At 48.9% G+C, this 12529-nt stretch overlaps 1 protein-coding gene across 2 annotated transcripts in view; it reads right to left on the bottom strand.

Annotated features, from left to right (window-relative positions):
• LRRC34 (leucine rich repeat containing 34) overlaps window positions 1-12529 on the bottom strand; it is a 44367-nt gene that overhangs the window by 15027 nt on the left and 16811 nt on the right. For both annotated transcript variants that reach the window (XM_077488012.1, XM_077488013.1), the window contains exons 4-5: window positions 8379-8443; window positions 8214-8297 (exon numbers count right to left, since the gene is read on the bottom strand). In XM_077488012.1, coding sequence (XP_077344138.1) covers window positions 8214-8297; window positions 8379-8443 — 149 coding nt within the window. The remainder of the gene's footprint in view (window positions 1-8213; window positions 8298-8378; window positions 8444-12529) is intronic.

Here is a 12529-nt window from a genome sequence, read left to right as displayed (position 1 = left end):
GAGCCGTCTTAATGCACACTACTGAAGTCGCTCCGACTTCAGAAAAGGTTCCTGTACTACTTCTATCCGACTTGTAGGCGACCGGTACCCATTGATTTCAATGGAGATCGCCTCCAAGTCGGATCTCCGTCTATACGGAGGCGACTCTGACAGAATTATCAGCTCTCAAGAGGGAACTCCACGCCAAATTTCTGCAAAAAATTTGGCATGGGTTCCCCCTCCGAGAGCATACCAGGCCCTTAGGTCTGGTATGGATTCCAAGGGGAACCCCCTACGCCGAAAAAACGGCGTGGGGGTCCCCCCCAGATCCACACCAGACCCTTATCCGAGCACGCTACCCGGCCGGCCAGGAAGGGGGGTGGGGACGAGCGGGCGCCCCCCCCCCCCTCCTGAGCCAAACCAGGCCGCGTGCCCTCAACATGGGGGGGTGCCTTGGGGGAGGGGGGGCGTGCGCCCCCCCACCCCAAAGCACCTTGTCCCCATGTTGATGAGGACAAGGGCCTCTTCCCGACAACCCTGGCCGTTGGTTGTCGGGGTCTGCGGGCAGGGGGCTTATCGGAATCCGCGAGCCCCCTTTAATAAGGGGGCCCCCGGATACCGGCCCCCCACCCTATGTGAATGAGTATGGGGTACAATGTACCCCTACCCATTCACCTGTGAAATAAAGTACAAAAAAAAACACAACACAGGGTTAAAATATTTTATTGCACAGCTCCGGGGGTCTTCCGTCTTCGGGGGTCTTCTCACCGGACTCCTCCGCTATCTTCTTGTAGCTCTTTTGCTAGCGGAGGAGTCCGGCTTTCTTCCTCGCCGCCGGCCTCTTCTTCCGACTTCGGGGGTCTTGTCCCCCTCTTCGGTTCTTCTGCCGGGCCACCGCGCCTTCTTATAGCTCTTTTACAGGCGGTGGCCCGGTCTTCTGTCGCCGCCGCCGCCGCCGCCTTCCGTTCTTCTCCTTCTTCTTCTCCTGGAGATGTTGACTCGACGAGCTCTCCGGCCGGAATGCCAGGGACGCGCTCCGCTGCCACTTATATAGGGACAATGGGGCGGTGTCACATGGGTTGATGTCACATGGGTTGGTCACATGGGTTGATGTCACATGGTGACCCCGCCCCCTTACCATGTGACATCAACCCATGTGACCAACCCATGTGACATCAACCCATGTGACACCGCCCCATTGTCCCTATATAAGTGGCAGCTCAGCGCGTCCCTGGCATTGCGGCCGGAGAGCTCGTCGAGTCAACATCTCCAGGAGAAGAAGAAGGAGAAGAACGGAAGGCGGCGGCGGCGACGGCGGCGACAGAAGACCGGGCCACCGCCTGTAAAAGAGCTATAAGAAGGCGCGGTGGCCCGGCAGAAGAACCGAAGAGGGGGACAAGACCCCCGAAGTCGGGACAAGAGGCCGGCGGCGAGGAAGAAAGCCGGACTCCTCCGCTAGCAAAAGAGCTACAAGAAGATAGCGGAGGAGTCCGGCGAGAAGACCCCCGAAGACGGAAGACCCCCGGAGCTGTGCAATAAAATATTTTAACCCTGTGTTGTGTTTTTTTTTGTACTTTATTTCACAGGTGAATGGGTAGGGGTACATTGTACCCCATACTCATTCACATAGGGTGGGGGGCCGGTATCCGGGGGCCCCCTTATTAAAGGGGGCTCGCGGATTCCGATAAGCCCCCCGCCCGCAGACCCCGACAACCAACGGCCAGGGTTGTCGGGAAGAGGCCCTTGTCCTCATCAACATGGGGACAAGGTGCTTTGGGGTGGGCACGCGGCCTGGTACGGCTCAGGAGGGGGGGGGCCGCCCGCTCGTCCCCACCCCCTTTCCTGGCCGGCCGGGTAGCGTGCTCGGATAAGGGTCTGGTGTGGATCTGAGGGGGACCCCCACGCCGTTTTTTCGGCGTAGGGGGTTCCCCTTGGAATCCATACCAGACCTAAGGGCCTGGTATGCTCTCGGAGGGGGAACCCACGCCAAATTTTTTTGCAGAAATTTGGTGTGGAGTTCCCCCTTGAGCTCATTCTCTGCTTGGCCACGGCAAAAGTCGCCTGGCCTGGGGCGACTTGTAAGTCGTCCCAAGTCAGGTTGAAGTCATCACAAGTCGTGTTGAAGTAGTCCCAAGTCGCGCTGTGATCTTAACTCAAGTCGTGTACAAGTTGCCTCACTCAAGTCGCCTACAAGTCGTGTTGCCCCTGTGTGAATGGAGCCTTAATGTATGTAGTGTGTTTGGCTGCTCAGGTATGTCCTTGCACCCATAAAATGCCTGACTGCTTAAACCCTGACCTGTGTTATTCAACTGTCAAGCTGTGCGTTGCTAAAAGTTCTCTGACCATCACCTGTAGCATGTACGCAGTCTCTGATTGTCTCCTGCAATATGTCCGCAGTCTCTGATTGTCTCCTGCAGTATGTCCGCAGACTTTTATTGTCTCCTGCAGTATGTTCGCAGTCTCTGATTGTCTCCTGCAGTATGTCCGCAGTCTCTGATTGTCCCCTGCAGTATGTCCGCAGTCTCTTATTGTCTCCTGCAGTATGTCCGCAGTCTCTGATTGTCTCCTGCAGTATGTCCACAGTCTCTGATTGTCTCCTGCAGTATGTCCGCAGTCTCTTATTGTCTCCTGCAGTATGTCCGCAGTCTCTGATTGTCTCCTGCAGTATGTCCGCAGACTTTTATTGTCTCCTGCAGTATGTCCGCAGTCTCTGATTGTCCCCTGCAGTATGTCCGCAGTCTCTGATTGTCTTCTTCAGTATGTCCGCAGTCTCTGATTGTCTCCTGCAGTATGTCCGCAGTCTTTGATTGTATCCTGCAGTATGTCCGCAGTCTTTGATTTCTCCTGCGGTATGTTCGCAGTCTCTGATTGTCTCCTGTAGTATGTCCCCAGTCTCTGTCTCCTGCAGTATGTCGCCAGTCTCTGATTGTCTCCTGCAGTATGTCGCCAGTCTCTGATTGTCTCCTGCAGTATGTCCGCAGTCTCTGATTGTCTCCTGCCATATGTCCGCAGTCTCTGTCTCCTGTAGTATGTCTGCAGTCTGATTGTCTCCTGCAGTATGTCCGCAGTCTCTTATTGTCTCCTGCAGTATGTCTGCAGTCTCTGATTGTCTCCTGCAGTATGTCCGCAGTCTCTTATTGTCTCCTGCAGTATGTCCGCAGTCTCTGATTGTCTCCTGCAGTATGTCTGCAGTCTCTGATTGTCCCCTGCAGTATGTTCGCAGTCTCTGATTGTCTCCTGTAGTATGTCCCCAGTCTCTGTCTCCTGCAGTATGTCGCCAGTCTCTGATTGTCTCCTGCAGTATGTCGCCAGTCTCTGATTGTCTCCTGCAGTATGTCGCCAGTCTCTGTCTCCTGCCGTATGTCCACAGTCTCTGTCTCTTGTAGTATGTCCGCAGTCTCCGATTGTCTCCTGCAGTATGTCCGCAGTCTCTGATTGTCTCCTGCAGTATGTCAGCAGTCTCTGATTGTCTCCTGCAGTATATCCGCAGTCTGTGATTGTCTCCTGCAGTATGTCCGCAGTATCTTATTGTCTCCTGCAGTATGTCCGCAGTCTCTGATTGTCTCCTGCAGTATGTCCGCTGTCTCTGATTGTCTCCAGTATGTCCGCAGACATTTATTGTCTCCTGCAGTATGTCCGCAGTCTCTGATTGTCTCCTGCAGTATGTCCGCAGTCTCTGATTGTCTTCTGCAGTATGTCCGCAGTCTCTGATTGTCTCCTGCAGTATGTCCGCAGTCTTTGATTGTATCCTGCAGTATGTCCGCAGTCTTTGATTTCTCCTGCGGTATGTCCGCAGTCTGATTGTCTCCTGCAGTATGTCCGCAGTCTGATTGTCTCCTGCGGTATGTTCGCAGTCTCTGATTGTCTCCTGTAGTATGTCCCCAGTCTCTGTCTCCTGCAGTATGTCGCCAGTCTCTGATTGTCTCCTGCAGTATGTCGCCAGTCTCTGATTGTCTCCTGCAGTATGTCGCCAGTCTCTGATTGTCTCCTGCAGTATGTCCGCAGTCTCTGATTGTCTCCTGCCATATGTCCGCAGTCTCTGTCTCCTGTAGTATGTCTGCAGTCTCTTATTGTCTCCTGCAGTATGTCTGCAGTCTCTGATTGTCTCCTGCAGTATGTCCGCAGTCTCTGATTGTCTCCTGCAGTATGTCTGCAGTCTCTGATTGTCTCCTGCAGTATGTTCGCAGTCTCTGATTGTCTCCTGCAGTATGTTTGCAGTCTCTGATTGTCTCCTGTAGTATGTCCCCAGTCTCTGTCTCCTGTAGTATGTCCCCAGTCTCTGTCTCCTGCAGTATGTCGCCAGTCTCTGATTGTCTCCTGCAGTATGTCACCAGTCTCTGATTGTCTCCTGCAGTATGTCAGCAGTCTCTGATTGTCTCCTGCAGTATATCCGCAGTCTGTGATTGTCTCCTGTAGTATGTCTGCAATCTCTGAACCTCTCCTGTAGTATGTCTGCAGTCTCTGACACTCTCCTGTAGTATGTGCATTAATGTGCCCCTTTACTTGCTCAATTATTTAGGATTGCTCCACTGCTCAGTGAGAGGTAATGATGTGTATTAGCCTGTAGCAACCAATCAGCGAACAGTAGTGATCTGCTTTAATCTCTAGCAGCCAATCAGTATGTGGTAATGATGTGCATTAACCTTTAGCAACCAATCGGCAAGCAGAAATTATGTGTTGTAACCTCTAGCAACCACCCAGCGAGCAGTAAGGATAGGCTATAACCTCTGGCAAACAATTGCAATCACTGCATGATCTGCTGCAGTAAACTGATTTTGAGTCTACCTGCTATTTTTTGTATGTCTCAGAATGGAGGGGGGGCCAGATTTCCAATTCCTCATTCAGCAGTAGCAGTGTAGTGTTGGATTACACTGGGAGACAGCTGATTAAAGGAAAGGCACACACCCCCCCTCCACATAGACAGAGACGTTCAGAGCTGTCATGTAAGTAGAGCAGCTTTCTGCTAATCTATTTATAGCACCCACCCTGACACACAATTCAGGCTGGTTTTATCACGTGTCGGAGAACTTGTCAGAAGTTATCATGCTGATAACAGAAGAATGGAGCAGGAGAAAGTCACAGGACCTAGTGCTTTGAAGAGAGATAAGAAAACACTGCAAATATATGTGCCCATTTCAAATTTAATGAAGCGGATTTTCATCCACCTTGATTTATAATTTTTAGCTTTTATTATTAAAAAAAATAATTAAATATACTACATTTGCAGTATACAGTGCCTTGCGAAAGTATTCGGCTCCCTTGAACTTTTCAACCTTTTGCCACATTTCAGGCTTCAAACATAAAGATATAAAATTTTAATTTTTTGTGAAGAATCACCAACAAGTGGGACACAATTGTGAAGTGGAACGAAATCTATTGGATTTTTGAAACTTTTTTAACTAATAAAAAAATGAAAAGTGGGGCGTGCAAAATTATTCGGCCCCCTTGCGTTAATACTTTGTAGAGCCACCTTTTGCTGCGATTACAGCTGCAAGTCGCTTGGGGTATGTCTCTATCAGTTTTGCACATCGAGAGACTGAAATTCTTGCCCATTCTTCCTTGCAAAACAGCTCAAGCTCAGTGAGGTTGGATGGAGAGCGTTTGTGAACAGTAGTTTTCAGCTCTTTCCACAGATTCTCAATTGGATTCAGGTCTGGACTTTGACTTGGCCATTCTAACACCTGGATACATTTATTTGTGAACCATTCCTTTGTAGATTTTGCTGTATGTTTGGGATCATTGTCTTGTTGGAAGATAAATCTCCATCCCAGTTTCAGGTCTTTTGCAGACTCCAACAGGTTTTCATCCAGAATGGTTCTGTATTTGGCTGCATCCATCATCCCCTCAATTTTAACCATCTTCCCTGTCCCTGCTGAAGAAAAGCAGGCCCAAACCATGATGCTGCCACCACCATGTTTGACAGTGGGGATGGTGTGTTGAGGGTGATGAGCTGTATATAAAATCCCAAGGAGCCTTAAGCCGCGTACACACGTGGCGGACTGTCTGGCCAACTTAGTCCGTCAGACAATCCGACGGACAGTCCGTCATACTTTCGAATGAACGGACTTGCCCACACGCGGCACTTTTTGAGCGGACTAATACGGCGGACTAAGTCCGCCATACTATCCGCCCTACTTTTGAAATGAATGGACTCGCCCACACACGCGGAGGAAAGTCCGCTCATTTCGAGCGCGTCTCCAGGTAGGCGGGGCCCGCGAAGGAGACGTCGCTGACCCCGCCGCCTGGTATGGACTTAAAGGGGAACCCCAACGCCGAAAAAAATCGGCGTGGGGGTCCCCCCAAGTCCACAACAGACCCTTGTCCGAGCACGCTACCCGGCCGGCCAGGAAAGGGGGGCGAGCGAGCGCCCCCCCTCCTGAGCCGTACCAGGCCGCGTGCCCTCAACATGGGGGGGTGCCACCCCAAAGCACCTTGTCCCCATGTTGATGAGGACAAGGGCCTCTTCCCGACAACCCTGGCCGTTGGTTGTCGGGGTCTGCGGGCGGGGGGCTTATCGGAATCCGGGAGCCCCCTTTAATAAGGGGGCCCCCGGATACCGGCCCCCCACCCTATGTGAATGAGTATGGGGTACAATGTACCCCTACCCATTCACCTGTGAAAAAAAGTACAAAAAAAAACACAACACAGGGTTAAAATATTTTATTGCACAGCTCCGGGGGTCTTCCGTCTTCGGGGGTCTTCTCGCCGGACTCCTCCGCTATCTTCTTGTAGCTCTTTTGCTAGCGGAGGAGTCCGGCTTTCTTCCTCGCCGCCGGCCTCTTGTCCCGACTTCGGGGGTCTTGTCCCCCTCTTCGGTTCTTCTGCCGGGCCACCGCGCCTTCTTACAGCTCTTTTACAGGCGGTGGCCCGGTCTTCTGTAGCCGCCGTCGCCGCCGCCTTCCGTTCTTCTTCTTCTTCTTCTTCTTCTCCAGGAGATGTTGCCTCGACGCTCTCTCTGGCCGCAATGCCAGGGACGCGCTCCGCTGCCACTTATATAGGGACAATGGGGCGGTGTCACATGGGTTGGTCACATGGGTTGATGTCACATGGGGACTATGACATCGTAAGGGGGCGGGGTCACCATGTGACCAACCCATGTGACATAAAGCCATGTGACACCGGCGGGGTCAGCGACGTCTCCTTCGCGGGCCCCGCCTACCTGGAGACGCGCTCGAAATGAGCGGACTTTCCTCCGCGTGTGTGGGCGAGTCCGTATATAAGTGGCAGTGGGGGCTCCCGGATTCCGATAAGCCCCCCGCCCGCAGACCCCGACAACCAACGGCCAGGGTTGTCGGGAAGAGGCTCTTGTCCTCATCAACATGGGGACAAGGTGCTTTGGGGTGGGGGGGCCGCGCGGCCCCCCCTTCCCCAAGGCACCCCCCCATGTTGAGGGCACGCGGCCTGGTACGGCTCAGGAGGGGGGGCGCTCGCTCGCCCCCCTTTCCTGGCCGGCCGGGTAGCGTGCTCGGACAAGGGTCTGTTGTGGACTTGGGGGGGACCCCCACGCCGATTTTTTTCGGCGTTGGGGTTCCCCTTTAAGTCCATACCAGGCGGCGGGGCCAGCGACGTCTCCGTCGCGGGCCCCGCCTACCTGGATACCCGCTCGAAATGAGCGGACTTTTCTCCGGGCGGGAAAAGTCCGCTCATTTCAAAAGTACCGCGAACTGGCACACACACGGGCGGATTGTCCGCCGAAATGCGAGTCCAGCGGACAGTATTTCCAACATTCCGAAATACTTAGTCCGCCAGACTGCACGCTGAAAAAGTCCGCTGAAACCCATACACGAGCGGACTGTCCGCTGAAATGTGTTTCGGCGGACTAAGTAGGCCAGACAGTCCGCCCGTGTGTACGCGGCTTAACTGTATATAAAACTATCCTGGTTTAAAGGAATTGAAAAGATGTCACCCATTATATTTAATCAAGTTAATTAACTGCTCAATTAACATTTGGTAGGAGGAGATGCAACAACTTCATGGAGGATTTATTCCTCGTTCCAAATCAGCGATTCATAAAATAATGAAGCCAGAAGATTACCATGACAGCCATGCCCCTGTAATTTTTAGAAGATCAGCCACAACAAAGTTGAAAAAGTTGCATATTTTTGGGGGTTTTTTTTCTCTTGATTCCTTTACACATATGACACATATTTCCTAATGTGCCATTTCTAAAAACTATTTCAGCTATGTATAAATCGAACAATCTAATACTATAAAACAACATATATGTTACTTACATGCAAGGCTTTTGCAATAAGTTCCGCTCCATCTGTTTCAATGTCGTTTCCCATAAGATTTAAATGAAATAAGGAACCTCCTTCCTGAAAGTAAATAATATTGAAATGCATATAATATTGTTATATGGATCTCAAAAAATATATTTTTTTTATTTCATTACAAACCTGAAGGAAGTTTGCAATGTGTACTGCGCCTTTGTCAGTCAAATTGTTGAACCGCAAGTCAAGACCTGAAAAATGTAATCAAGTACTTTTTATAATTTATTATTATCATTATACAGGATTTATTTAGCTCCAACAGTTTGCATGGCACTTTACAATATAATAGCGACAGTACAGAAACTACATAATTCAATACAAGAGGATTAGGATGGCCTAGCTCTTTGGAGCTTGTGTCAGGAACCATGAATCAGACTGAGACAGAAGTGCAGTAAAAATCACACTATTTAATAAAATGGTAAAATTGGATAAACAGAGCAAACATAGTCAAAACATAGCCAGAGTTCTGTAATCAGGATGGGTAGTCGGAACAAGCCAGAGAAACAGGAGGCCAGAGATTAGCGAAGTCGGGTGCAGAAAACAGGCTCAGGAACCAGAAGGGAAGTCGGCCAAGCAAAAGTCTTTCACAGGAAAACACAGTAGAGAGAGTCCGGATATGTTAACCAAGGCAAAGGCACAGGAGATCTGATCCAAGGAGTTTATATAACCAGCAGCTCTAGCTGACAAGCAGGAAATGAAGACCATGTGAGTCACTGTGGAAGGAAGTCTTTGGTATTTAACTGACAGCTGAGTGCAGAGTTCTGAGAAGGAAGGGCTGAGCCTAGCCCTGACAGTACCCCCTCCTCAATGACCCCTCCCCCTCGGAGGATCACCAGGTTCGAGGATAAAACATCTATGGAAGGCACGGAGGAGGGCAGGAGCATGTATGTCTGAGGATGAGACCCAAGAGCATTCCACTGGACTGTACCCCTTCCAATGAACCAGGTACTGTATTTGCCCACGGAAGCTACGGGAATCAATGATAGATTGTATCTCATACTCCTCATGGTTCTCAACCTAAACTGGGTGAGGACGTGGTACTGAAGTGGTGAAACGGTTGCACACCAAAGGTTTTTTATAAGGAAACATGAAATACATTTGAAATATGCATATTAGAAGGAAGGTCTAAAGTGTAAACCACTGGGTTGATCCTACGGAGAATATGTAAAAGCCCAATAAACCATGAAGCCAGTTTTAATGAGTTAACACATAGTTGGACGTTGTGAGATGACAGCCAGACCCTGTCCCCAACTTGATAGGAAGGCGCAGGTAGGCATCTGCCATCAGAATGGAGTCTGTACCTATCCATGGCATGTTGCAAAGACTCTTGGACCTTTACCCAAGTAGGGAACAAATGAGTCAGGCAACATGGATGGCTGGAAACCATAATTCGCCATGAATGGAGAGAATCAGGAAGAGGTATTGATGGCACTATTGTGAGCAAACTCTGCCCAAGGTAAGAGGTCTGACCAGTTGTTATGGTATTCAGAAATGTAGCAACATAAAAACTGGTCCAAGGACTGGCTGGCTCATTCTGCAGCCCTATTGGCCTCCAGGTGATACGCAGAGGAAGAAAGAAAGCTGAATTCCCAACTGTGCACAAATGTCTCACCAGAACCTGGACACAAACTGGCTACCCCTGTCCGAGATGATAACCTTGGGTAGCCCATGTAAGCAAAAGATCTCCCAAGCAACAATGGAAGCCAGTTCTTTAGATGTGGACAACTATTTAAGTAGAATACAATGAGACATTTTTGAGAACCGATAAACCACCATAAGGATAATTGCTTTGCCCTGAGAGTTGGGTAACTCCACAATTAAATCCATTGACAGGTGGGTCCAAGTCCTCTCTCCATTGGGTATGGGTTGTAGGAGGCCCACTGAAAGGTGTCGTGGTGTCTTACTCTGAGCACACATGGAACAAGCAGCTACAAAGGTGGTTACATCAGTACATAGACTAGGCCACCAGAATTGTTGGGAAATGGCCCAAAAGAGTTGATTCTTCCCTGGGTGGCCTTGGGAGAATGGTAAGTTTGGAGCATGGCAGTATGGAGACTCTCTGGGACAAAGCAGCGGACACAAAGTTTCTGGGGAGGAGAATGGATCTGAGTGGCAAGAATTTTGTCACCCAAAGGAGAAGTGAGACTGGTACGAACCATAGCCAGAATACGATCGGGAGAAATCACAGGAACCGACTCCATCTTAGAAGTGGAGGAAAACTGTCGTGACAAAACATCAGCCTTTACATTCTTAGTACTGGGTAAGAATGAGACTATGTAATTAAAACTTGAGCCCATCGCGCCCTTCTGGGAGAGAAGGTAGACAAGAATGTGAGATTCTTATGGTCAGTCAGAATAAGAACCGGCACAGTGGTACCTTCAAGGGGATGCCTCCATTCTTTAGGGGTAATATGATCGCTAACAACTCTCTGTCCCCAATCTCATAATTGCACTTTGCAGGAGATAATGTCTTGGAAAAGTAGCCACAAGGATGCATAGCGCTCTCAGAGGTAGGACGTTGAGACAGCAGGGCACCAACTGCAGTCTGAGATTCATCAACCTCAAGGATGAAAGGTATCGTAGGATCAGGATGTGCCAACAGAGGAGCAGAAGCAAAGGCAGCCTTGAGACTCTCAAAGGCATTAACCACTTCAGCCCCGGAAGATTTTACCCTCTTCCTGACCAGAACACCTTTTGGGATTTGGCACTGTGTCACTTTAACTGACAATTGCGTGCCACTTTGTACCCAAACAAAATTGATGTCCTTTTTTTCCCACATAGAACTTTCTTTTGGTGGTATTTGATCACCTCTGCGGTTTTTATTTTTTGCACTATAAACAAAAAAAGAGCGACAATTTTGAAAAAAAAAAAAACACAATATTTTGTACTTTTTGCTATAATAAATATCCCCATTTTTTTTTTTAAAAAAGCAAATTTTTTCTCAGTTTAGGCCAATATGTATTCTTCTACATATTTTTGGTAATAAAAATTGCAATAAGCGTATATTGATTGGTTTGCGCAAAAGTTATAGCATTTACAAAATAGGGAATAGATTTAGCATTTTTATTATTTTATTTTATTTATTTTTTACTCGTAATGGCAGCGATCTGTGATTATTATGACTGCGACATTATGGTGGACACATCGGACAATTTTGAAACATTTTTGGGACCAATGGCATTAATACAGCAATCATTGCTATAAAAATGCATTGATTACTGTAAAAATGTCACTGGCAGTGAAGGGGTTAACACTAGGGGCGATCAAGGGGTTAACTGTGTTCCCTCAACTGTGTTCTAACTGAAGGGGGGAAGGAACTGACTCAGGGAGATGATAGATTGCTGTTCATACTTTGTATGAACAGACAATCTGTCACTTCTACTGTGAGAGAACCAGGATCTCTGTGTTTACACACAGAGAACCCGGTTCTTGCTGTGTCACGAGCGATCACGTGAGCCTGGTGGTCATCGAGACCGCCGTGCACTCGCATCGGCTCTGGGGGCGAGCAGCGGGTGAGCATGCATCCCTAGTAGCCCACCTAAAGAAGCAACATAACATAACATCGCTTTGCCTGCCCGTGCTATTCTGCCACAGTAAAACTTTGACGACTGGTCGGGAACAGGTTAATGGACTCTGCAGACCAATTCTGTGGGTTACCGTCCTTTTTGGTCATATCAGTCTGGGGTTTGACCAGAGACGAGAAGTTACGAATAAACTTCCGATAATAAATGGCAAAGCCAAGAAAACGCTGCAATGGCCGTAAATCTATGGATCGAGGCCACTGTAAGACTGCCGAAAGTTTCTCTGGGTCCATGGAAAAACCAGCAGTGGAAATAACAGCCCAGGAATTTTAGCGGTTCACAATAAAACTCGCACTTCTCCAATTTGCAATACAGGTTATTATCTCTCAAACTCTGCAGCACACGGCGGACATCTGTGTGATGGCTCTCTAGGGACTTGGAAAATATGAGGATATTGTCAAGATAAACCACCACACATAGCTGCAACAAATCTCAGAGGACTTCGCTGATAAATTCCTGGAACACTGCCAGAGCTTTGCAAAGACCAAACGGCATGACTGGGTATTCATAATGGCTTGTTTTGGTATTCAACGCAGTTTTCCATTCGTCACCCTCCTTGATGATCATGAAATTGTATGCTCCTCGCAAATCAAGATTCATAAATACTGTTGCTCCCTTGAAGCGGTTAATTAACTCCGTAATCAAAGGAATAAGATATGCATTCACCATTCTTAATTTTCACAAAAAAGAAACCAGC

Source organism: Lithobates pipiens, unplaced genomic scaffold (genome assembly GCF_037356315.1).
Source record: "Lithobates pipiens isolate NorthernLeopardFrog02 unplaced genomic scaffold, aLitPip1_a1.2 Scaffold_18, whole genome shotgun sequence".
NCBI lineage: Eukaryota > Metazoa > Chordata > Amphibia > Anura > Ranidae > Lithobates > Lithobates pipiens.
The sequence above is the reverse complement of the archived record's forward strand: the minus strand, read 5'-3'. Positions and strand labels throughout refer to the sequence as shown.